General features: G+C 35.8%; 2 protein-coding genes across 2 annotated transcripts; one reads left to right on the top strand and one right to left on the bottom strand.

Annotated features, from left to right (window-relative positions):
• The first annotated feature begins 10,702 nt into the window (after positions 1 to 10,702).
• LOC132029428 (putative clathrin assembly protein At5g57200) lies at positions 10,703 to 16,615 on the top strand. Its single transcript, XM_059418703.1, has 15 exons — positions 10,703 to 11,011; positions 11,135 to 11,204; positions 11,652 to 11,749; positions 12,065 to 12,203; positions 12,305 to 12,432; positions 12,524 to 12,616; positions 13,170 to 13,220; positions 13,700 to 13,765; positions 13,865 to 13,930; positions 14,045 to 14,125; positions 14,423 to 14,503; positions 14,863 to 15,048; positions 15,379 to 15,454; positions 15,573 to 15,694; positions 15,968 to 16,615. Exons 1-15 carry the CDS (start codon positions 10,931 to 10,933, stop codon positions 16,385 to 16,387), a joined length of 1,758 nt encoding a protein of 585 aa, XP_059274686.1. The 5' UTR covers positions 10,703 to 10,930; the 3' UTR covers positions 16,388 to 16,615.
• A 1,104-nt stretch (positions 16,616 to 17,719) lies between these two features.
• On the bottom strand, positions 17,720 to 27,113 carry LOC132031466 (ABC transporter D family member 2, chloroplastic). Its single transcript, XM_059421446.1, has 10 exons — positions 26,791 to 27,113; positions 25,418 to 25,613; positions 25,253 to 25,320; positions 24,359 to 24,685; positions 24,071 to 24,235; positions 23,015 to 23,243; positions 20,211 to 20,449; positions 19,689 to 20,007; positions 19,114 to 19,385; positions 17,720 to 18,238 (listed from the first exon to the last, which is right to left on the bottom strand). The coding sequence occupies exons 1-10, from the start codon at positions 26,989 to 26,991 to the stop codon at positions 18,053 to 18,055; spliced, it is 2,202 nt and encodes a 733-aa protein (XP_059277429.1). The 5' UTR covers positions 26,992 to 27,113; the 3' UTR covers positions 17,720 to 18,052.
• Positions 27,114 to 27,813: the final 700 nt, after the last annotated feature.

Genomic DNA, 27,813 nt, shown 5'->3' with positions numbered 1-27,813 from the left:
CTCTTCTTCAGTCTCTTTATTTATATACGTTAACTAACTGTTGTCGGACTATGATGCCTAATCTGTACGTGTTGTTTTTACTGATGCTACCTTGCTACACTTCTTTTCGAGGTGTAGAGTTTGAGATAGGTTCCACTTCTACTTTCCGAGACTGATTTTCGAGCCCTGATTTGCAAGTCTCAAATGCTAAACACATTCAGATAGATGTGTTTAGCATTTGAGACTTGTATTTTCTAGACATTACTTAGTCGGTCTTATACGAGTCAGACCAGTTCCTTGGGGATTGTACTTATATTCCGCACTTATGATTATTTATGATTCAGGCTTCTACTTATTCTGCTCTATTTACTTTATTGTGGTTGAATTGATGATTTGGTAAAGGGTTCGCTTGTAGAGGTGGGAAATGGTAGTGCCCGCGAGACTTAGTGAAATTGGATCGTGACATTTAACATTTCAAGTAACATTTCAAGCGCCTTTTCTCTTGATCTATATGCTTTCTTATAATTCATCTTAATCCCGTATTGGTTTCTTATGTCTTCCATGATTTGTATTGGAGTGTATGTTGATTTAAGATTGACATACTTGTTCTTCACCATTATTGCAATGGTTACTGAAGCAGCATGAAGTTGTAACAACATTCTCTCCACGTCTGGGCGAGTGTGAACATCAATGAATTTTCTCACCTTAAAGAATTTTTAATCTTGTAGACTTGAAGATCTAAAAGCCCATGCTCATCTTGTATCGGTATATTTAAGAGAATACCTATTTAAAACATATAAATGATAACGTGCAAGTTCAGTTGAAATATATAGTAAGTAGCAGTGATACATAGATTTTTATACAACAATGACGCAGTTCCTATACACGTACTATCGTGATACATCTTATATACAACAATGATACAATTTCTACACACAAAAATTGTATTCATAAATATTATGCACAACAATGATACATTTCTTACACACACAAAACCTGCAGTGATACATATTCTATACAACAATGATATAGTTTTCTACACACACAAAAACTGCATTGATACATATTCTATACAACAAAAATACAATTTTTACAGGTCGAAGGAGGGTATCTTTGAACCATTTTTAATACGTTAAGGGAATTTTTTATCCAAATAGGTGGAAGGAAGGGCAAATTTGATCAAACATGTGGAATGAAGGCATTTTTGAACCATTTCTAATACGTTAAGGGCATTTTTTTTACCATTTTCTGCCTAAACAAAACTCTAAATCTCCTACCCAATGACTACTTATATCATGGAATATCATCACTATAAAGCAGGTACATTCACTAATATATAATGCAACAGCATGATTCAGTACCTCCTGAAATACCTTAGGTGCTCTAGGAAGTCCAAGTATTAAAATAAGTCATCCACACCTACCAAACGTAGTTTATTTAGCGAGGTTCACCTAAGTTCTTCCAATGAAATAAAATCTCTTTTTGTTCTTTTTGTGAACCTGCAAGTATGCGTTAATATAGTTAGAGCATTCGAGAACAATGAAATTCACGTATGCATGTCTAAACAACCTAAATGACAGTTTTAATTTAAATGTTTCCATTTTATCCTTAATGACACTTTCTTATAGAAATTACATGACATGTTTAAGACGATAAATTCAAAGAAAGTTTTTGATATTTTATACACCCTTAGGTTCGTTTGGTACGAGGGATAAGGGATAAATAATACCGGGATTAAATTTAAGATGAGTTTATCCCATGTTTGGTTGGAATACAATCGCAATATAACTATTTCGGAGATTAATTATCTCGGGATTGTTGTGTTATTTTATCCCTGTGGGAGCGTGAGATAACTAATTGTTGGCATAAAGTCATGTGTGAAGTTTTGATGATTGACAAAGAGAACAGGTCCATAGACATGTTCCATTGCAAAGAAGCTACCGAAAAGAGCATACACATGGAACCAAATTGCAAACATGTGTGCCGATGTAAAGACAAGTGCAATGATCAGATCAGAGAGAGAATGAACCATCCACATACACGATCTATCACAAAGACAGATGAAGAGCAAAGGAGATGAAAATGACTCTAGAGCAGTTCATTGAAGAATAGAACAAGTCTAAAAACATGTTATATCTCAAAGAGTCATCACATGTAGTTGATGAATGAAGAGAAAAGGTCATGATGTGAAAAGGTGAAGCTAAATCAAAAGTATTTTGTTCAAGTAAAGAGAGTTGCATACAAAACATATGAACCAGGTGTGCAAACACGTTTCAACACAGAGTAAGAACATAATTAGAGTCACAGAGCTTGACAAGACTGAAGACATGATTTATTCTAGCAATAAATAAATCTGAATGGAAGAATACTGACACAGAGAAAAGAGCATGATGCAATGAAACAGGTTTGTCAACATGTTCCATCATCCATCACAAAAGCAGGCTCAAGCTATAGTTGGAGGAATGAACGAGAAGGGGATTATGAAACAGGTTCATGAATATTTTCCATCTCAGATAGCGCAGAGATTCAGAGGCGGACAAACCAGGTGGATGAAACAGATTCGTGAACATGTTCTAGCGTAAGTTCTACAACAACTATGATTTAAAGATTTATGGTAACGACTTAGCGGTCAAGTTTATAAGATTCCTTGCCATAATTAAACAAGGTTTTTCAGACTCCTACGAGGACAATGAAGTCGATCCAAAAGGCAAGAATCCCAATTCAACACAAACCCTAATATATCTCATGTGCCTATTCGAAGAGAGTTTTGTGTTTGCCGACTTGCTGTGCTCTCAATGCTATATATATCCAAGTCTTACCAAGAAGAAGGTTTGCGCACCCACAAAGAGAGAATTCAGAATATCGAGCTATCAAAAGATTTATCAAGAATATTCATAATCTAGGCGTGCATCCCTAGTAAGAGAAAAAGATTGAAGAAGATGTCAAATATAGTTAATATTTTACAGGTCTTGAGTCTAGAAAACTTGTATTAGGTCTTCTTATCGAGTTGTATCTTTATCCTCTTTATTAGAAGCATTACAATTAGGTACAAAATGTTATAAATTCAACTTCAAGTTAGGAATCGACTTGAAGGTTGCTTACTAGTCTAGGGAGATTAGTAAGATAGGGATTAGAGGTTAGTTCCTAGGTTACATAGTCTGTAACTTGAATTTGCAAAGGCTCACCGTTGTAGTGGAGTTTGGGGAAAATCCTATAGAGGTGTAGGTCATGATTTTTATCATCCTTGTGAGCTGGGTGGTTTCCACATAAAAATCACTATGTTCTTTACTTGCCTGATGATTATATTCTGCAAGACGCTAGCATAGAACGGATAAAGTAACGTGTTCCGTCCTTAGGAGAAAATTGGATATTGCATAGGATAGGAAGTAGGTCGTGCAACCCAACAAGTGACATCAGATCAGGTTCTCCTCAAAGTAGCTAACACCTTAGGCGAAGATCATGATAAATGCTGCACCACCTACTGGACTCGGTGAGGGACAATCAACTCAAAGGCCTCCATTGTTCAATGGTCAATACTATCAATAGTGAAAGGCTCGCATGGAGGGCCACATATAACAGAAGATTACGAGTTATGGGATAGAGTTATTGAGGGACCAAAATATCCCACAAAGAAGGGAGAAGATGAAATAGAGGTAAAGAAAGAAAAGGCTGAATATGTCGAAAGTGACTATAAGATGATGTAAAAGAATGCAAGGGCCAAGAACGTCCTGATTTGGGGACTGGGACCAGATGAATACAATAGAATATCGGGGTGTATAACAACTATGCAAATCAGGGATGCCTTTAAGACTACTCATGAAGGAACCAATCAAGTTAGAAAATTTCAGAAGGCCATGCTCTCCGCTGATTATGAAAATTTCAGGATGAAGTCAGGAGAGACAATCGTTGAGATGTTCACTCGATACACCTCTATCGTGAATGCATGAACCTCACTTGCAAAAGTCATCTCCACTGAAGATTCAGTAGACAAAATCTTACTAACCTTGCCAAAATCATTCAAGATGAAAGTCACTGCTATCAAGGAAGCAAAAGATATAGAGGAGATGTCTCTAGACGAACTAGTATGAAATCTAAAGACCTATGATATGGACATAAAGAATGCTACTATTGAAGAAGCAAGCTCAGGAAGGTCTTTAGCGCTCAAAACCACAGATAGAGAGACGAAGATGACCAGGCCTTGATTACAAGAAATTTCAGGAAATTCCTTAAAAAGGAAAATCAATCTGGCAAAAAGGAAAATCAATCGGGCAAAAATAGTACTTTGAGAAGGGAAGGAGTTTTGATAGGGCACAGACTGGTGGATGCTTCAAGTGCGAAAAGACTGATCATATGATAAAGAATTGTCCACAATAGGAAATAGAGTGGAAAAGAAGGAGGCCAAAAAAGGAGAAAGATGAGACAAACAAGAGCAAGGAAACCCAAAGGCTATGGTAGCAGCCTGGGGTTCTGATGAAGACTCTGAAGATGATGCTGATCACACTGCTCTCATGACAGATGTTCATTCAGAATCAGACACTAAGGATGGCATCAAAGTAAGTGCGTATGTGTTCAAAGAAAAGCTAGGACTATTTTCAAAAGAAAAATCGGAGTTCTTGATGAATGATCAAATTGACGAATACCAAGAGATGAGCACAGAAAAAGTTGAGTCACTCTGTGAATTTGCATGTTTAAAGGATCAACTAATGAGGAGTGAAGCTAGTAACAGCAAAGCTGAAAAAGAGAACTCTCTATTAAGAGAACAGGTTGCTCAATTTGGTTCATCGGTCTTGGCTCTTCAATCTGAGGTTCTGAAGCTGACATTTAAATCAGGAGCGCGAAGCTTGGATGATGAACAACTTGGAATTGAGTCTGATATGAAAATAGTAAAAAGAGAGTTTTATCTAGAAAGGGGAAAATCCAAAGGTATTAGCTCAAAACTGCTTAGAACGGAGCATGATCTTGAAAGAGCAAATCGTTGGACTCAAGCATCTCAATTATTCTCAAAACTCACAAGTCAAACACATAACATGACTACAAGTTTGAGATTTGATAGAACTGCTAACATGAAGTATTAAAAGAATAGTTATGCACTTTGTGTGATAAAATGGGACATTGTAAGATCTAATGTCCAGTGCACATGAGCTACAGGGTGAGAAATATGAAAACAGGTTCACTTGGGCTTTGCCTGAATGGACAAAAAAAGAGCTGATCCATCCAATGATCAAAGGAAAGGGACCCACACTTGCATGGGTGCCTAAAACTAACCCTTGATTGTTGTTACAGGAAAGAGAAGCAGAAGAGCAAGCTAGAATGATAGATGAATAGTGCTTGCTCAAGACATAGAAGGAATTTACAACGTTAATTTTGCTCACTCTCAAAATAGAGGAAAAAAAAAATCACTACAAAAAGAGTCTGCTTTGTCTACCTAAAACAAGAAGGCAATCAGACAGGGGGAACCTTAGATGAAACATATAGATGAAAATAGTTCACCACTGAAAGATCAGTAATACATTCAAGAAGGACTTCAAGCGATATCTGTGAATCAAGAAAAAGCCTTCTATGAAGAAAGAATATAGTACGAAGAAAAAAAGAGTGGGGAAATAAACAGGTCATAAGAGAGACAAAAATAGGAAGAGAACAGGAAGAACGTCTATCCACAAGAAACTACTGGAAAATAGAGAATCATCAAAAGTGTAGGTACTTATGAACCTATGAAACAGGGTCAGAACCTGTTCCTAAAAAACAAAAGAAGATGGTCAACTGGAACAAGAATGGTCTACTCTTTTGGAAATCAAGGCAAAATTCAGGACCATCAAGGAAGCAGATCTCGGAGAGTATATCCTTAAAATTGGTAAACACAGGTGTTGAGATATTCATGCTGTGCTTGGTGCTAGTGTTACGTCTAAGATATAAGTCGGGTATGAAATTATTCTATGTGATCCCACAAATGCTAAAATGTGCTTATGATACCTTGGTTGATTTTGTTAAAGACTGTTCTTAATTAGATTAGAAATAAAAGAGTTTTGTTAGTATTGAGGATGATTAAAGCTGCACATATGATTCCTAAAATTTGGCAGGGAAAGTTGTCTCAAACAATATGAGTCTATAAGTAAAATAGAAATATTCGACCCAGTCAGGTACATTTAATTGTATGTCCTATGCAATAACAGTTTCGTGATCTCTTAAAGGTATAAACATTATCACTATCACAGAAATTAGACCAAACTCAAAATTTGCATAGGGCCAGCCATTGATATTTCAAGTATGTATTCTCTCCTTGGCAATCAATTATACATACAGATCATTGAACAACCTGGTTGTACTACCCTAGTCAAATCCTAGCCATCATTAAGTGTATTGAGAAGAGTAAGTCATGAAGACCATCTTGAAAATCTACTACAATCAAATCTCCCTCTTCCCAAAAAGACTTTTCAACTTCCCTTTCACACTACTTTATCTCTCATTTTCCAGCTACTTAAACCAACCACCAAGCTCTCAAAATCTTAGTCACAATACTCTCCTTCACCAAGGAACCAAATAAAAAATATCTAATTCTTCTTTTGGTTCTGATCAATCATTCTCTTCCATACACTCTCTTGATTCTACTAACGCTGACTATACCCTCCATTTCACTCTCGTAGACCCCCCTTTCCCTGTAATTCGAATGTATACACCAACTGGAAGGGTAGATATAATAAAGGAATGGAGCATATAGAAAGAGGGAATATCCAAATATTCCCAAAACAGAGGCGAGTACCAGGAAAATCAGTGAAGCAGCATTTACTGAAGAAAATCAGTTGCTTGACAACTGAAAGCTCACCACAAACTAATGCCATGGGTTTATTGGGAAACATGAACGATGAAGGCATAAGGGTTCTTGAAGAAATAAGGAAGGAGGCAACAAAGAAGAAACCCCAACTATCTGGGAAGGAAAAACAATCCGGATCATTGTCCTCATGGGCAAAACCGGTGGAAAAAGATGGTGAATCTTCTTGGGGAAAAAAGGTAGATGAAGATGACGGCTCCCCCTAAAGAAGGGGTTGATTCAGATGGTGACTAAGAGAAGAAATAAAGAAATATATGTTATTCCCTTATAGCAAAATCCCTCCACACCTCCTAGATAGGATAGCCTAGAATAGAACATCCACATTGGTCACATTCCCTAGAAAAAATGACTAAGTTCTGTCTAATTATATCCATGTAACAGTCTTAGTAGGCGTTTGGCCATGAAAACCAAATATTTTTCACTTTATTTGGAATTTCGAAGTTGGAGTTGAAGATGGAGTTGTGTTTGGTTATAGTTTTTGCAAAGAATATTTGGTTGTTTGAATGTATTAAAAGTAAAAAAGGTGAAAACAAAGTTTTTGGTGTTTTTCATATTCCAAATCCAACTTCAAGTTGCATTTGGAATTCTCATGGCCAAATGCTGGTTTCCAAATAAAGTGAAATAATTTTCCAAAAAAAAAAAAAAAGAGAAAAATTCTCATGGCCAAACCGGTCCTTAATATCTGGGTCTCAAGTCTAGTCCAAATGATCTGTTATGTATGGTTGTAACCAAGGAACTGGAAGTGTACTTGTAAAAGTTAATGGCATTTTGTGATTCAAGTCTGTGCCTAAATTCTGTGATCCGGATGTTTTTAATTTAAATTGAGCGAGTGATTCTCTTATACTGGGCATATGTGACAACCCCAGTGGCCTTGAGTTTAATATTGAAAAATGCTTAATTGCTTTTGAGATTAACTTTTTAAAGATGCCAAAAGGGGGAAGATTGATTAACTATATGTGTTTATGCTTTATGACTCAATTGCTAACCTGGTTTAGTATAAGTGTAATACTCAAATACTGGGTTATGAGATGGTTGGAACAGGTTACACAGTTGCTTAAAAGACAAGTGTAAGACAGGTGTTTATCATCATCAAAAAGGGGAAATTTGTTGGCATAAAGCCATGTGTTAAGTTTTGATGATTGACAAAGAGAACCTACAATGAAAAGAAACCAGGTCTAGAGACATATGATAATTGACAAAGTAATTGAACAAAGCTAGACAGTTGGTTGAGATGAAGCAGAGGTTCCAGACAATATAAAAGGCCTTGAAAAAGCAAGCAGCATAGGAAGGTTAGAACAGGTCCATAGATATATTCCATTGGAAAGAAGCTACCGAAAAGAGCATACACATGAACCCAGATTGCAAATATTTGTGCCAATGTAAAGACAAGTGAAATAATCAGATCAAAGAGAGAACGAACCATCCATATACATGATCTATCACAAAGACAGATGCAAAGCAAAGGAGATGAAGATGACTCAATCACAGAGCAGTTCATTGAAGAATAGAACAGTCTGAAAACATGTTCTACCTCAAAGAGTCATCAGGTGCAGTTGATGATTGAAGAGAAGAGATCACGAGGTGAAAAGGTGAAGCTGACTCAGAAGTATTTTGTTCAAGTAAAGAGAGTTCATACAAAACATATGAACCAGGTCTACAAACATGTTTCAACACATAGCAAGAACATGATTAGAGTCATAGAGCTTGACAAGGCTGAAGACATGATTTATTCTAGTAATAAATAAATCTGAACAGGAGGATACTGACCCAGAGGAAAAAGCATGATGCAATGAAACAGGTCTGTCAACATGTTCCATCATCCATCAAAAAGCATGTTCAAGATAGAATCGGAAGAATGAATGAGTAGGGGATGATGAAACAGCTTTGTGAACATTTTCCATCTCAGACAATGTAGAGATTCAAAGGCGGACGAACTAGTTGGATGAAATAGGTTCGTGAACATGTTCCAGCACAAGTCCTACAACAACTAGGATTTGCAGATTTATGGTAAAGACTTGGCGGTCAAGTTTATAGGATTCCTTGCCATAATTAAACAAGGTTCTTCAGGCTCCTACAAGGAGAATGAAGTCGATCCAAAAAGCAAGAATCTCAATTCAACACAAACCCTAATATATCTCATGGGCCTACTCGAAGAGGGTTTTGTGTTTGCCGACTTGTTGTGCACTCAATGCTATCCAAGTCTTACCAAGAAGAAGGTTTGCGCACCTACAAAGAGAGAATTTAGAATATTGAGCTATCAAAAGATTTATCAAGAATATTCAGAATCTAGGCGTGCATCTCTAGTATGAGAAGAAGATTGAAGAAATTGTCAAATAGAGTTGATGCTTTGCAGTTCTTGAGTCTAGAAAACTTGTATTAGGTTGGGTTATCGAGTTGTATCTTTATTCACTTTATTAGAAGCATTACAGTTAGGTACAAAACGTTGTAAATTCAACTTCAAGTTAGGGATCGACTTAAAGGTTGCTTACTAGTCTAGGGAGATTAGTAAGATAGGGATTAGGGGTTAGTTCCTAGGTTACAAAGTCCGTAACTTGAATTTGCAGAGGCTCACCGTTGTAGTAGAGCAAGGGAAAAATCCTACAGAGGTGTAGGTCGTGATTTTTATCAGTCTTGTGGGCCGGGTGATTTCTATGTAAAAATTATTGTGTTCTTTACTTACCTGTTGTTTATATTCTGCAAGACGCTAGCATAGAACAGGTAAAGTAACGTGTTCCATCCTTAGGCGAAAATTGGATATTGCATATGATAGGAAGTAGGTCATGCAATATAACACTAATCACTGGATAACTAATCCCAGGATAAGTAATCTTTAGATAACTTGTTACCGAACCAAATGACCTCTTATGGTTTACGATCACACAATTTTTTTTTTTTTATCATTCTTAAACTTCATGTCTAGTAAAACTAAGACAAATAAAGTGAGATGGAGAGAGTAATTAAATATTGACGAAATATATTAATTTGCATAATTCAGATAAAAATATTTGCATAATATCATAAAAACTGTATGTTCTGTGAAGCACACTCCATAAGCTTGCGCGGTGCTAACTAACACTAGTGGTGATCAATGATGATGGTTGTTAGGTGGTGGCCACGTACTGTAGTTTATGACTGGTGATAGTCGTAGTTGATCGAAAGATGGTGATTGTGCAATAGTGACTCACGGTGATTGTGTAATAGTGGTGAGAGGTGATGATTATGAGGTGGACGTCACTAATGGTGGTTGCTGGCGATAAAAGTGGTTTGTAGTGGTTGTGTAGTGGAGGTGGTTGGTGATGGTGGCTCGTGGTAAAGGTAATTAGTGATCATGGTCAGTAGCGGAGGTGATTGGATGTAGTGATTATGCGATGGAGGCTAGTGGAAGTGGTTGGTGGTAATGATTGCTTGTGGAGGATGTAGTAGGCAATGATTATGTGATGGTGGTTGTAGTGGTGGTTATTGACATGAGGTTGGTAAGGTGATCGTGCGGTGAACACTGAGGGTGGTGGCTATTTGAAAGTAATGAATAAAGTAGTGGTAAAACGTCATGTTCACGAAGAACCTTTAACAAATATAATGTACTACTTAAAAGGAATTAATTGTAAAAGAAAAATATCAAATGCACTTAATGAGCTGATATTCGAATAATTTAGATTCAGACATCTAATAAATGAAAATAAATGGGGGCTAAGTTAAAACAAACCTGGCATAAACAACTTTGCCAAGATAAATTTGTTAAATCCCTTTAAATTCTCTGTCAAATATCGGTATAATTGTTTGCACAAAATTATCAAAACATACTCCGACACCCAAACAATAATCACCACACGATTTTCGTTTTACAACCATCCTTTCATGCAACTTCATTTTTTAAAACAAAAACCACGGATATCATTATGAAAAAATTCAATTTTAGAGGGAGAGAACGTGTGTCCTGTGTCATGTGTCGCGCATGTGATTTATTGGCATTTTGTCATAGGAAGCTCAAAGACTTGTAATTAATTCCTAGAGAAAATGAATTAGAATAAGAATAAAACAACCTCCTTCTTTCTCTCTTTTATCTCTATCCCATTTGATCCAAAAAGTTATTTATTTTGCTTTACCAGAACAGGAAAATCATTTTGAATGGAGAAATTTAGAAAAGCATATGACAAGCTTAAAGATTCCACCAAGGTTGGCTTAGCCAAGGTCAAAAGCGAATTCAAGGTTTGCATAGTTACATGAAAAGTATTTGTTTTCAAAATGTATGCACGTACACAAAAAATTAAAGCTCAATCAATGTTCATTTCTAGATATGGATGATCATTTATTTCTTGTTTCCAATTGAAGGACATAGATGTTGCCATTGTTAAAGCAACAAATCACGTTGAGAGGCCTCCAAAAGAAAGGCATATTGCAAGTAAGTCTATAGAAATATTCCTCTCCAAATTTATTTAAATAGGAGTAATTCTTTCATGGGATAAACCTTTACTTATTCAGCTCTGCCCCTTCTGCCGAATTCATGCGTCTACGATCACTATATATATATATTGGAATTAGCTACGAATTTCGTCGCTAATCCGCCTCTATGCTCATAAGTAACTAATAGATATTTCTGATAATCCTTTGTTAATCCGTCGTTAAATATGATTAGCAACATATTTTGTTGTTTAGCTGCAGAATTTTTTCATTGTTAATTCCTGTTTTTTGGTATTGAATCAACTGTGCATCCACAATGAGGCTTCAGTTGTAATATTGTTCGCCTATATATCTTTAAGGCGTTACCAAAGGATAGAAAACTGAAGATAATATTCTCTCTTTCTCCTATTGTTGGATGTTAAAATATGGTTGTTTCTTAACATTCTAGAGATTGTTGTTGCAACATCGATTACATGCCCACGAGCAGATGTTGCCTACTGCATTCATGCACTTTCTAGACGATTGTCGAAGACACGCAACTGGATTGTAAGTTTTCTGAGCTGATTTATGAACTATTCTCTTTTCCTTTTTGTATCTTGACAATAATAACTACGCCTCAACCCAAGCGAGTCGTCTGTTTAGCTCATTTCAATCCAATATTATACAAAACAAACATAAAATAAGTACGTACTAAAAGACATAGGATCTAAAGTAATACATACTAACATGACCAGAACTTAATCCCAGCTTATTGGCATCGCCTGCATAGATCCTTTTTCTTCCATTGTGCCATATTTTTTGCTAGGTCTGCATGAGGTCCTTTGAGACAACTTCCTTAAGTGATTTTAACAAAATTTTCAGGTTGTGATAAAGACATTGATAGTTATTCATAGGGTGTTGCGAGATGGTGATCCCTCATTCAGGGAGGAATTATTGCGCTGCTCCCAAAGAGGACATATTTTTCAACTATCAAACTTCAAAGATGACTCAAGTCATCTTGGTAATCCTATTCTCTATCCAGTATATATAACCATAATTTCAAGCTTAATTTCTCATTTCTGGTACATTAGTTTCCTGCTGTACTGTGTTTTTTTAACACAGCTTGGGATTGCTCAGCCTGGGTACGGACATATGCGCTCTTTCTCGAGGAAAGACTCGAGTGTTTTAGGACATTGAAAAATGATATTGAAGCAGATAGATTAACTAGAACTTCAGCTGGAATAAACAAGGTGCATTTTGTCCGTCGTTCTTACATTCTCTTTTCATGCAAGATATACACATAGTGGAAACAATGTACATAATAATCTGAGTTTGCATCAGGTGCATTGCAGAACTAGGCTTTTGAATGGCGACGAACTTTTAGAGCAACTCCCAGCATTACAACAGCTTTTGTATCGCTTGACTGGTTGCCAGGTAGTAACAGCCTTAGTTGTTTAGTGGCGCTAAACTTACTGTTATTCCAATTCTCTGCTGGGTATTTTATCTGTCAACTGATATTTTATTCAAAATATTCTCCTTTACTCTTGATTACTTCTCTACTAGTACATGATAATAACTAGCAACACCCCTATTTATAGTGGGCTTCTTCCATTTTTGGCCCTTCGGACAAAATTAATTACGGGCGCTAGCCAAAATATACAAAACCTATACATTGATTATGTATATATACTGTATATTTTATGTATATTATATGTATATTCAAATTTAATATACAACACCTATACATTTTCTTGCTATTATTCTTTTCAACGGTCCAAAAATGTATTTATCTCATTTATAATAGTATGAAACCTACTTTGGCTAAGAAATTGGAATGTCTATTCCTGTATCAGTAGGACTACAAATCCTATTAAAACATGAATTAAATAAATACCAAATCGTAAACAAATTTGGTTTCTTACAACTTTGAATTATTCTTCAACATTCTCTCCAAATATTGTTTCTGATATCTGGGTGAATTTTGCAGCCTGAAGGAGGGGCCTGCTATAACTATCTCATTCAGTATGCCTTGGCTCTGGTACACAGAATACAACTACTTTTACCAACTGAAGAAATGGATCATAATGGGAACTTCTGGTTTATGTTTGTTAGTTTATAGAGTTTTATGAATAAAGTTAATTAATAATAACATCAATCATTTAGGGAGCAAAAACTTTCCAATCGAAACCATTCTTTGCTGCATATATTTTGAGACAAGTAAGGCTAATATAGAAAAACTTCCAATAGTTAGACAGGCACATTTCCAAGTAAGGGTAACTAAATTATAAAGTAGAACTACAAAGTTGTACTAATATCAAAAGTTTAAATACCCTGAGGAATGTGCTAACAATTGAATGAAACTTTCATGCTCACACAAGTTAAACTTCAAAGATTAACAGAATTTGTTAGAATAGGCGATACAATTGAAACAGTATATAGTGAGATTAGCTGAGTTTTATTCTTAAAACAGATATTATTATGTTTGTCAATCTTATGATCCTAATTGTTCTTCTGCAGGTGTTGAAGGAAAGTTTCAAGATTTATTGTGCAATCAACGATGGGATAATCAATCTTGTCGACTTTGTATGATCTTCCTCGTCTCTTTGAACTATCTAGCGTACAAACCACTGCAATTTTTTTAACGTCTTTTTTAACTTCACTTGCTACTTCATCTTCCGGCAGTTTTTTGAGATGTCAAAGCATGACGCTATAAAAGCTCTCAGCATATACAAAAGAGCTGGGCAACAGGTTGAAAAACACATTTTCTTTAGGATCTTTTTACTTTTTACAGATATGGTATAAGATGTTTAAGTTTTTCTGATCCAAAGTAATTTTTCTTCTTTTTTTCCCCACTTAATGTAGGCTGAAAATCTCGCTCATTTTTATGACTTCTGCAGAGGCTTGGATGTAGCTCAAACCTTTCAGTTTCCTACATTAAAACAGGTCTCTCCCTCACCCTTTTGGATCATGCACAATCTTCACACTATAAAAAACTGGAATTAGCTACTAACTTCATCATTAACCTGTTGCTGAATTGCTCGTAGCTAGCAGAACTTTTTGATAATATGTTGCTAAATTGGTCATATCTTGCAGAACGTCTTGATAATCCGTCGCTAAATAGGATTAGCGCCGGATTTTGCTGTTTAGCTACAAAATTGTCCGTCGCTATTTATGTTTTTTTTAGTAGTGTCATGAATTAAGTTTCTTTTGATCTCTCTTCATTTTTCTTTTAATTTGCAGCCTCCAACATCATTTCTGGAAACCATGGAGGAATATATTAGGGAAGCACCTCAAACAGGTTCCATGCAAAATAAGAGGCTGGTGAGAACACGAGAGAAATCGTGGATTTATTGTTTGAGCTATTAATATCCTTGTTAGGCCTTTGGTGAAAATTCTCTCTGAATCAGAATCACTCACCTAAATAAAATGCTTAGATTAGAATGTCGTGCAAATTCTTTATGCGTTGGAATTGATCTTCGAGAGGAAACTAAAGAAAAGAAATGAAGACAAAAATTGAGACAAAAACTAAAGCTTTTATCTGTGAAAGCAGATCTTTTCTTCTGTTGAATACTTCACAATTTATCTATTCACATTTTCCTTCACCTAGTTGGTCACATATAGGTGACTTAGCTTCTTGAAATGTATTAGTCGCTTGAATGGAGTTCCTTTGCTACCTGCAGGAGTACCGAGAAACCAAGCAGAAACCTGAAAAGCCTGAAGAACCTCTCCCCGAAGCAAGTGAAAAAAAAGTTGAAGAAGCTAAAAATAGTAAAGTAAAACAGGCTGAAGCACAAGAGGAAACATTGCCTAAAACTGGAGAAGAAAAACCACCACTGATATCAAGAGAAAAGCCTGCTGATTTGCTGGTAAAACAAAACTCTATAGTAGTCGGGGCCATGGTTGTTTAGAGAGTTGATTTCTCAGATTGTCACCCAAGTAATAGTTATTATCTCAGAAAGCCACTTTGATTGTTCAAGGAAATTGGAATCAGGAAGAAATGTGACTTTATGAGATAATAATTATTAGTTGAGTGACCATCTGAGAAATCAACCCGTTGTTTAGACTCACACTTTCGAATTCACTGGGGGTAGATTAAATATTTGTTCATGGCCCGTGTCCTCCTTGTCGTGTGTTATTAGTTTTACTAGGAACATCGTTATTCTTAAAATTTTAAGCTTTATGAAATTTGTGGACAGGGTTTGAATCAAGTGGATCCAAGAGCTGCAGAATTGGAGGAAAGCAATGCATTAGCTCTTGCAATCGTTCCACCTGGTAAATACATACAACTTCTCTACAATAAGAGGATGATTCTATTATTTCGATTTTGCTCATTAGAAAATCTCAGAGTGTCATGCTAATATTGAGTTGATGTATTTGAAATATCATACAGGAAAGGAAAGTCCATTAGCTAATTATCAAGCGAGTGAAGCCGGAAAAACATCAGGATGGGAATTGGCTCTTCTTACAGCACCGAGTAACAATAGAAGCAAAATCACACCAGATAAAAAATTGGTATGTCCTCTTCATTTGATGTCGGGACAAGGCATAGAAACACACCTAAACTATGACAAAATTTTACACACCTAAACTCTGTATGACCCCCTTGAAACTTATATTTTTGTATTATTTACTCCCTTCACTAATTACCTGATAAAAAATTAAATTAAATTAAAACGAAGCATGTGCAAACACGCGCTTATGAAATCAAAAGATAAGTCATAGTTGACCTACACTCCCAAAATTATGCATTGATTTCATGGTTACTTTATCATGTCCTTTTATCAGGCTGGGGGATTCGACAATCTATTACTTGACAGCTTGTATGAAGATGATGCAACCAGGAGGCAAATAAAGCTGCAACAGGCAGGCTATAGTGCGGGGTATGGGTATGAAATGCCTGGACAGAATTCAGTCAATCACAATGACCCCTTTGCAATGTCAAACCATATAGCCCCTCCAACAGGCGTACAAATGATGATGGCTCAGCAACAACAACAAATGATGCACCAACAGCCGATGATGCAACAACAGCACATGATGTTGCAGAACCAACGGCCACAACAAAATATGTTGATGGTGCATCATCAATATCAAGGCCAATATTCTCAAAACACGTGCTACATGGGATCTTCCAACCCTTTCGGAGATCCCTTCAGTTATCCACAACGCGCCATGCCACCACAGGGAAACTATCCATTGATTTAGAGGTCTTTTTAAATAAAAATACCATATTCTTTCTTTCTTTTTGGATAGAAGAATTCTCATTCTCCTCCAAAAGTTAATACATCTAGCCAGTCATGTTCTCTCCTTTGCATTGTTTATTACATTCACTTGAGTGGTGAATTTGTTAATGTGACTATAGTCTAGCATTGGGGCTCTCTCCCATCCACTCAGTCTTTTTTTTTTTTTTTTTTTTTTTGTGGGGGGGGGGGGGGGGGGGGGGGGGGTGGTTTCCTTCCCCATATGTACATAGAAGCGACCACAATATGTGATCCTACGAGTTACAGAAAATTGCTCCCAATGATTTCGTAGAAGACTCGTTCTTCTAGGGAATCTTCACAGAGAATTTGAAAGAGAGAGTTCTCTTTCTTCTTTTCTATGAAGAAAAAAATGTAAACTACTAACAATAACAGGACTTCTTTTTATTTCCTTTTTACATAAAACAATTTATTTATACTTATTGGAATATAGATTATGGGCTAACCCACAAGGGTGGTCCAAAGGCTATTTCCTTCATCTCATTCATACATGGTGGTCAACTCTCATTTATATTCTGTAACTTACATACATAATGACTAGACTGAGTGAGCAGTACATATTCGAGACTGTCATTGCTATACATATGTTAAGAAAATAGGGTGAAAATAATTTTCACCCCCCAACTTTGCTCTAAAAATCAAACTCCCCCCTCAACTTTGAACAATAGTCATTCTCCCCCCTCAAACCTAATTGACTTTTTCAAATTCCTATTTTACCCTTACATTATCAACTTGTCTTCCTTTTGCTTCTTTAAAATCATGATGTTTTTGATCTCTTTAATCTATGTAACAAATTTCCTATAAAAGAAAAATATTATTGTCGAGACAGAAAAAGAAAATTGAGAAATACTAGTTGAGTATATAACTTCATGCCGTTCTATAATGAAATAAATGAGAAGAATATTTTTTATTATTATTAATAATAATCAAAACTCTGATATGTATTTATACAAGTAAAAATAACAGGTAATAATAACTTTATAAATATATTTCAATGCAGGTAATACAAAACAATTTAAAATAGAGATTTATGCAACGGAACTTCAAATAGGTTATAGTATGCAATACCCTATATCATTTATAACATTCATGTCTCACTATCTCTTTGCCTTAATTTGAGTTCATCATTGTGTTCTTATCTCAAAGACGTCCATAAAGGGTCAATCAATGAACACAATTAATATGATAATACTTTAATGATTTTCCACCTCTGCTAGAACTTATGTCACTCTTTTTCTTTTTCTTTCAGGTGTCAGTGAACATTTTAAGTAGTAGATGATTTCATTCTAAACCAACCTTTGAATTACAGATAAATGGATGGAAGTCCTCGAAAGTCTATATAACATGAGGAACAATTGTAGTAAAACATTTTGACTCTTCAATGTTTCTTAATTGTATGAAAAAAAGTTAAAATGACATTTTGGGACACATACATGGCAAGTACATCTCAAGACTTGTACTGCATTCCCTAGCTTCTTCCATGTCCAGTCCTCATTGACCATACAGCATAGTCAAGATGAAATTCTGGGAACCTTACTCAGGAGCAGAGTGGAATCCTATTAGCATCCATGCATTAGTATCATGTACTAAAAGAAAAATTATTTGAATAAAATTACTGCTTCGAAAAATCGTATATGGGGTCCTCCTCTACGTTCTTAAAGCTCCAATTGCGCTGGGTACTGGTCATATCGGCGGTAGATACATGTAAGACCTTTTTATGGTATTTGTAGAGGGTTCTACGGTGGCCAATACTTATGTACGTGATTCCCGCAGCTTGGATTAGCTGATATAGACGATCCTGCAGAGACAAAAGTACAACAAAGGCTTTTCTATCACCTCCAATTATTTGAAAGCAAACACAAGGAAGCAAGAAGTAATAAATGGGGTGAAAAAAGGGACATTTCATTTGGTTGTCTAAACAAAGTCCAAGGTTTTGACACAAGGGATGACAAACCTTCAAAAGGGTAATTTTGAGGTTTCATATGTCACTGCAAAAGATCAAATCGTTTTCAAATGTTGACTGAAAATGAAGTGTATTTTGAACCTAACATTGCTTCAAATAGTAAATTCTAAGCTTAACAAACCGAGTGAGTGAATGGAGGGTTTTAATCATAGAGCTTAAGCCAACAAAAAAAAATTAATGTATAAGAAATAAAACGAAATATAAAAATAGCAAATATATAAAATTCAAAAATGTAAGAAGAATTAAATATCTTATAATAACATTCATACCTAAAATGAAATATTAAGTCACTATTTTACAAACTACAGAGAATTATCTGCTTTTTGTAATTTATAAAATACAAATATATTATATATTTATATTAGTCAATATCTTCTTCTTTTTTTAATTAAGGTTAGTGCAGGAAACAAACTAAACAGACTACCCCAAGGAGCATGGTTGTCTTGGGCACTTCGAGCTTGCCTCACACAAAGGCAAGCTCTTAAGCGAGTCCCAACTTCCCTTTTTAGAACATTGGAACGAGGACCTTTAAATTTTGTGACTTACTAGCCTCGACTCACCAGCAAGATTTGTTTGTAATATGATTCCAGCCCCTATGGACCAGAGGCCTATACCCGAGAAAAGCGAAGTGCGCTAATCTGAAGTCTGAATGAATGCAATCCACGTGAACAAATGAACCACAAAATAGCATCAGCAAATCATTAAATTACCTCATTGGCTTCATCAAGAGCACTAGTAGCCTCATCCAACAAAGCCAAAGTTGGTTTTGAAAGCAACAAGCGGCCAAAAGCAAGGCGTTGTTGCTCGCCAAGGGAGAGAACACTCGACCACTCATGTGTTGAATCTAGGCCGTCAAAACGAGATAACAAGTGTCCAAGGGATACGTCATTGAGAACTTGTATTAGATCATCTGATGTAGGCTTCTTTGGCTTTTCATTTACACACCTTGCCTCCCGTGCACGCATCAAGAATGGCAAAGAATCTATATATTGGTCAGGTGGAGAAAATTCAGCACACATAATCTTTAAATAGAATTCTTCTCACAGATAAATCGACACGGAGGCATCACATCGAAATATACGTGCAATATATGTATTAAGGGGATATAAAGCAGTTCACATTGTATAAGAACCAAAAGAAGTAATGCAAAGCAAAACTAAGCAGAAAGTGCCTACAGAGATGAGCCATATGAGGAATGAAAACCTGTAACGAGAACTGAGAACCTCTAAGGCTTGATAACAGCATAATAAATTGATGTTAAGCTATGGATTCTGAGATGCCATACCACTTTGTTTAACGTCATCTGACAAGTAATCTGAATCTTCGGTCCATGTAGGATACAACAGCTGTTGTCGAAGGGAACCCAAAACCATATATGGTTTTTGAGGAAGAAAAATTACACCTTCAGAATTTCTACGTCCTGTGGAATCCCCAATGGTCTCATTAGTTGAAGTTTCTTGATGAGAAATCACATCTGGAGACTGAGGCACATCCAGGTCTCCTCTAGGTCTGACATAGACTGTAATTGCTCCATTCCCGAAACTCCAAAGACCAGCTACAGCTCTCAGCAATGAAGTTTTACCACTTCCACTTGGTCCTGTAACCTGTTCAAAGAACCATTAGCAGCAGTATTTAAAAGGCAAATTGGGATTCGTCTAGGGGCGAGGCAGCCAATAAACACCCCGGCTATCAAAGGAGCATAACCTCTCCTCTTAATATATTGACTACCATTAACAATACAATTCTTGCTTTCCCTAACAGATCAATAAATGACATAAAAGCTGAAAGTGGACATGCCGGAACTCACCAGCAAGTGATCCTTTTCAAAAATCTCAAAAGACAAGTCCTTAATAAGAGTTGCTTCACTTGGTGTCTGTACGGTCAAGTGTTCAACATGAAGTAATTTTGCACACTTGGAAAGAGGCATAGATCCATTTGAGTTTAGCCCGTTGGAAGAGCTTATTAAGCAAAAACTAAGTTGGATCTCTTCCTTGGAATCATGATGACCTGTTTTATTGCTGCTATCCAAAACGTCGTCAAATTCACCTGCACATTTTAAAGGTGTCAAAACGATTTGCTGAATGCTTATTGCTGCTATAGGGCAGTAGGTCATGTTGGATGGAAATAGAAAAACTGGGAAGCTAAAGAAACAAGAAACAAAGTTGAAGAAGATAAAATTTCAGGCAAGAAACAATCGAAAAGTCATAGAACTAGCAGCATAACATGACACAAGAGAGACGAGATCAATTTTAACATCCGCTCTCAAGCATCGTATAATGCAAGCAATTAAAGTTTATATATAAGTACCAAAGGCCTTGCAAGCTCAGCTTCTTTATTTAAACATTTTAGTTTTCCTATTCGCATATTACCTTTTTAATACATCATAACTATGCTATGTGCAATTCCAGTAATGCTTCAGTATTTCTTCTTGGTTCAAGCCTAAAGTGTGATTTAGTACTTGGCACTTTCCTTAGCACTAGTCCTAGATTCTTTATATACAAAATTCTCACCAAGATAGTTCTAACTTGCAAATTAAAAGAATTTAGCAACATTATTAACAATGGCTATGTCATCATTTTGCATTTCCAAAAATGAAGGCATCCACTTTCTGCTTTAGTTCGAAAGCAAGCTGGCAACACTATCAAATTTTCTGTACCTTTGCCTAATCGTATAGATATTATAATAAAAAGTCAAGAAATAGATGGTTTCGATAAGATAAGATAATATGTTATGATGATAAAACAATAGAAAATAAATTCAAAATTGAAGAGCGTAATTTGAATACATTGATTTGTTCTAATTGAAATCATATTTGAGAAGAATCTAAGAAATTGCAATGGATATTAACAAAAAAATTGATAGGGCTTTTAGTAACTTTAAGGTATAAGATTATTTTACCACTTAAAAACACAAGAAAAAGAATTAATAACAGAAATGCTTGAGAAAACAAGACAAAAATGGAGCAGAAAAGAAACTTTGGGCTACAAAGATTACTTTATCACTTAAAACAAACACACAAAAAAGAATTAACAACAGAAATGCTTGAGAAAACAAGACAAAAATGGAGCAGAAAAGAAACCTTGGGCTACAATTCCAGCTTGCTTTTTTGGGTTTTATGGCTTGAGAAAAATCAGAGATGTTTCGAGAGTAAAGATGTCCATATTCACACTCGTAGAACAAGTTTCTATTCTCCCTGGTTTTATGGTGAAATATGATAGATGTATATGAAGTTGACACTCATTATAATCCCTCAGTCCCTGAATTTATATAGGGACACTGAGCTTTTGCATCATAAATACTTGGCAGTTAGCACCTAGAAGGTGCTAAGTTGGTGGAATAACACATCTTACTTATGAAAAGAAAAAACACAAGTACAGATCAAGAAACAACTAGGGAATCATCTTGGGGAAACAAGAAGTTCATAAAATGGAAGGATTATTTTATAATGGAGTCCTTGCCCAAGCAGGAATTGCAAAAGAAAAAAAAAAAAAAAAAAACATTGATTCAAAAACTGTAACCAACCAGCTTTTAACACCTATAACACAAATCGTAACCAACCAGCTTATAACCCAAATTGTTGTGGTTCTACACAGTTGGGACAGGCTAAAGCCTCATCAACCGAAAAAAAAAAAAAACAAGAACGCCTCAATCCGAGAAAAAGAAGTGGGGATCAGCTATATGAATCATCGATATACATCCTTCCATTTTGACCCGTATCTTTTCAACAACGACAACATACCCATTGTAATCCCACCCATTGTAATCCCACTCAAGTGGGCTCTGGGGAGGGTAGAGTGTACGCAGACCTAGCTCCTACCATGGTAGGTAGAGAGGCTATTTCTGATAGACCCTCGGCTCAGAAAAAGCAAATCAAAGCACACTGGAAAAAAGAAATAACAGAAGTGAAGAAGCCATGACAAAATACTACTAAAGCATGACAAAGCAGTCTGGAAAGAACCAGCCAAGGGTCAACCCTTATCAAATTGCCATAAATCATGTGAACCACCCAACCCAGGGGTAGTTAGAGTAGGCCAAGATAAATGTTACATTTCGACAGTCAGGTAGGGTGTATGATAATTTTTTTGTGTGTGACAAGAAACAAAGGATGCCCCTCTTATGAGAAGGTCAAGTTTCTCAAGTAACCTATCACATGTTATCCGGCATTTATAAGAATTAAGAAGCCTACAAGTAATGCAATTTGGCAATTCCAAAGGTCAGAGTCTTGATATAAAAGGATCCTTTTTGGCACTGTTTAACAGAAAATCTGGGAACATAGGGGCTTGAGATGCTAACTGGGTTAGTCAGAAATTGCTACACTTCACTCTAGATCAAACCACCTTTTAGCTTGGAAACTACAAATATAATCAACATGGAAAAATCAGCTATGCAGAATGTAAAACCCTGTGTAATCAAAACAAACTCATGTCACGTCAGCCAAGAAAAAGACAAGATCCTGCACATTGCCAGATATTCATGTATGTTCCATCCCTCTCCAACAAAATGGATTGACAGACGCTCCTTCTAAGGGATTACAATTTAATATCAGTATATTCTGTAAATCTTTTCATGTACTTGGAGAAGAATGCACCAGCCAGAAACAAAATAACTTACCAAGTCGGTCAATGACGGCTGAAAAGGCACTTAATGCCTGAAATGAATATACAACGAGGGAGAAATCACCAAGAATGTGATTAAAAGCGGATGCGGATTGATTAATAACCCCAAACTCAATTTTTCCAGAGAAGTACATAGGTGCAACAACTGCGGCAGGAAGAATTTGAATAAGATAGCGGTAGCCATTGGTGAAGAACTCCAAATTTCTAGAAGATATCAACAATTGCTGCCAAATTATCAAAAGCAAGAGAATTAATTTTGAATTCACTTAGAAAACAAATATAAAATTAAATAACATACAACACTAAACATTTTCAAAATGCATCAACATGTACAAAAGAAAGTCAATAACATTTAAAGGGACTGCTAAGATGAGATATATAATGTTAGTTTTCTGCACTGCTTCTGATTAATTAGACATGATGAGATTGCAAATCCATATAAAGACACAACTCAGATAGACCACTCCCTTGCCTGCAACATAACACATCCTTTACAGGATTCTAAACAACCCTTGGAAATATGATCTACTTAGTAACAATCTTAGCTGGAAAAAGCACAAGGCATTTAAGGGGTCAATATGGTGACAAGAAACTTCAGAATGCATCCTTTTGCTGAAGAAAAACTTGGATGCTAAAAATTACAGAGGAATAACACAGCTGAACCCCAACTAGTTTGGGAGAGACGCATAGTTGATAGATGTACTAATATTGAGATCAACAGAACACAGAGTGGGAATTACCTGCAAGAAGCCTCAATTTTTACAAAAATATGGACGTACTTTCAAATTTTTCATGTTCAACAAATGGGACAATCAATGGCACTTACTCCCAACAAGGTTATACAAGTTTTAGACAAACTAAGATTAAAACTTACAACTTCTTCACACTAATATTGGTTCTCAGACAACTCATTATTTAAGTGTGACATGAAACAATTCTTTGCAACAGAAGTAATATAGAAACAACCATTGAATCACAAATGTGACAGGATTGAACACAGGCAAAAATTGAGAGAGATGTAGCACCAAACAAACTGCAAAGGCCTCCTTACACTCAGGTTATCAAAAGCGCTTCTGAAACGACTTAACAGTAGTTGCATCTCATTCTCCTCGCCTCCGTAAAATGCAATTGATTCAGCATTTTCTCGAACGCGCACAAGACCATAGCGGAAATCTGCTTCTTTCTTCTCTTGCAAAAAGTTGAGGCTCACCAATCCCTAAATTAATCACAGTTCCCATCGTTTGTAGAATTAGGGAACATGTCTTGCAACTAAGGAATTCTCTAAATGTTGTATTAATCGTGGAGATTCAAAAGAAAATATGAAAGCGAAGATATTTACCCTTCCAAGGAAGACGCTCAGAGCTGTTCCACCAAGTGAATATGAAAGAAGCACACCAAAAAGTGGGGGGTAGATACCATACAAGATATTGCTGAAAGATATTAAGTCTATAGCAGCATTGAATAGTGTCAATGAAAATGAGAGAGCTGTTCCTGTAAAGGAACTTAAATCGTCAACAATTCGCTGATCTGGATTATCGATGGTAGACTGAGACTGAAGTTTGTAAAACGTCTTATTCTTCAGATACCGTTCCATGTAATAGCCTGTCATCCAAGATCTCCACCTTAAAGATAACTTCTCTTTTGCATAATCCCTCAACACGAAAAACTGCAAAATACATAAAGCTCAAAACTAGAAATTGCACTTCTTAATCCTTTCTCCATAATAAATCAGAATAGTGCGAAAGAAACTTAGAAATGAGAAAAATTGGTAGCAGGGAGGTAGAGGTCACAAGACCTCATTCCGTTTAGTACACAAAGTAAATGCATATATATAAAGGGAGTAGTCCTTCAGAAGGAAGTCTCAAGGTTTATTTTTTACTGAAGGCATGATACTCTTTTAATCTATACTGTCGCCACTGTGCCATCAGAGGCGGATGCGACCTTACAATACCGTGTTCATTTGAAACCAGTACTTTCAATGTGGAGTATAAATGTGTAAAAATTCACTAAGATTGCTAAAAATTTTAGGTCTGAACCCATAATATTATTACTATCATAGGTTCAACGCTAGAAACTTGAAAGTTAACTCAAAAAATTTAAATTATGGATTCGCCTGCGTGCTATTGACTATGAAACAGCATGCTAAGTACCCAAACTAGGTTGCACAATATCTGGAAAATTTGCAAAAGACTACAAGGAGCTATACCTAAAAAATATGGAGCAATGAGCTCACCGGGATACCACCAGCAAAACCAGCAAGGTAGTATAACAGTTGTTTGGTGAACTGTTCTTGGTCTTTGTCTTTGCAAAATTACAGCAAGCATAGGGGAATTAGAATTAATACAAGAAATTCATAAAATAAAAACAACAAAAAGGAAAAATGGGAAAGAAATCATACTGGCAAGTGCATTATAAAAGTCACGGCCGAGGAAACTGAAACCAACGCTGATACCAGTGGTTCCTAAAGTAAGCGCAAAGACAGCAGCCAACTGCAGTCTAGCCTGGACTTTATCATCAGAGGACCAATATGGAGCAGCAACCTTCCAGAACCTCCTCGTAAGCGTTTGAAGATCCGGTGGCTTTCTTTGCTCATCCTGATTATTTTTAGCAATAGATCGATATCCAAATTTGAAGGAAAAAATTTTATTCGTTATCTCAAAAATCTTTGAATTTTGTCTCTACAATTCTCCACTCTATAAAAATAGCTTAACAACACCCCTCTATTTAAAATAGTACAAAACCTATTTTAACTCAAAACAGAAAATCTTATTCCTATATAACTCTGACTATAAATCCTATTTAGACATTAATTATTTTGGTGGATTTCTTTGCTCATCCTGGTTATAATTAGCAATAGATCGATATTCAAATTTGAAGGAAAATATTTTTGTTGAACTCCCACATCGGTTGTGGGATGGGTGTTTGGTCTCCTTGTATGGCCATAGGCAATCCTCCCTCATGAGCTAGATTTTGGGGTTGAGTTAGGCCCAAGGTCCATTCCTTTGAGTTAGGCCCAAGTCCATTCCTTTATTAATTTTATTTGTAATCTCGTAAATCTTTGAATGTGCTCTTGACAACTCTCCAAAACTATGAAAATGGCTAGCAACACCATATTTATAATAGTATGAAACATACTTTAACTCAAAACAGAAAAACCTATTTCTATATAATTTTTTGACTATAATCCTATTTGAGATAATGGTTAAAAACACATCTGAACTATCACTTTTTTTGCGAGTTTTAAACTCAAACTATCAGTTGTTCCCTTTTCCTATCTGAATTATCACCATTTATGTGTTAAACATGCCTAATTGATAATTTAGGTAGAAAAAGGGAATAACTGAATTATCTATTATAGTTTCTTATCCTTCGATTATCGTATTATTTTGTGGTAGTTACGGCTCTTTTTTTCCGGACAACTTATCATGCTTTTTATAGTATTTTTCCATGGCTTGTTCTATTGCTTTGAACTGTGGCCTCTCTACCTATTGGCACGGTAAGGTCTGCGTACATTCTACCCTCCCCAAACCCCACTTTATGGGATTTCAGTGGGTATGTTGTTGTTGTTGTAAAAAGTGAATAGCTGATAGTTTCTAGTCAGCTTCAGGGTGTGTTTTTTAATACATAGATGGTGATAGTTCAGGTAGGAAACTAGCCAAAAAGTGATAGTTCAAGCGTCCATTAACTCATCCTATTTAGACATGAATTAAAAAACCAAATTCAAACTAATATTGGTTTCCTACAATTTCAGTTTGAGCATGTGGATTTAACCTGAATGGGTGGTGGGGCTGGCGGAGTAGTTGTGGCTGCTGCTGCTGCTGATAATGAAAGTCGTCGTGGAGTAGTTAAGGTTAATGAGTGAAACTTTAAAGATGAGCGACGAGTACTGAACTTCAAACAGCTGCTATCCAAAGTGCTCACAATACTGTTGGAGAAAGGAGATTCTACTACAAGTTTTGCTTGGCTCCCCATTCATCAACTACTCTTGCTATTTCTCAAGCACACACATTCATTCTATTGTGTGTCTGCCGTTGCTACTTGCCTTTCTTATCCAATTTGCTCGGTCCACATGAAATTCGCACCTCTAATTATGCCACGCCCACCTTTTAAAATTTTCCTTCATTCGTCTCCACGTTTTTGTAATAATTTTCTCCCAAATTTCAAATCATTCAATTTACCTGGTAGTGGTAGTAATAAAATTATCGTTAATATTCTGAAACCAATTAATAGAAAGAAAGAAAAAAAACCATTTAAAAACTTTTTTTTTCTTTTCTCTCTAAAGGTTAAAAGGAGTTTTTTTTATTATTATTATTAAAGGCCACTAGGCATTTTACTTCCTAGGGCTCTTTTTTTGATTTATTGAAACAGAACATAAAAGGTTGACAGGAGTTATCTTGGAGTTATATTCATTTTTTATTTGATACTATTAGGTTTTTTTTTTTTTTTTTTTTTCTCTGTAGTAATGTAAGAACTGTAATTTATAAACTTTTGGTTTAGGGCCTGTTTGGAAAGTCACCCAGGTAATTGGAATTGGCTATAATTACACAATCTGGCCTGTTTACTTGACCAAGTAATTACTTGGTTAGGTGAAAATTGGGTGTAATTACACTCTCTAATTTTCAAGGGGGGTTGAGAATTAGGTATAATTACAGAGTTACTTTTTAGTTTCTTTCTTTTTTTTGTTTTATTTTAATTTCTTTTTTTTAATGTATTTTTATTTCTATTATCTTAACTTTTTTTATTTTAAAATATGTTTTTCTTCTTATATTATTTATCTTGCATTCCCCTTTTCTC

Source organism: Lycium ferocissimum, chromosome 9 (genome assembly GCF_029784015.1).
Source record: "Lycium ferocissimum isolate CSIRO_LF1 chromosome 9, AGI_CSIRO_Lferr_CH_V1, whole genome shotgun sequence".
NCBI lineage: Eukaryota > Viridiplantae > Streptophyta > Magnoliopsida > Solanales > Solanaceae > Lycium > Lycium ferocissimum.
This window is presented reverse-complemented; position numbering and strand designations above follow the sequence as displayed.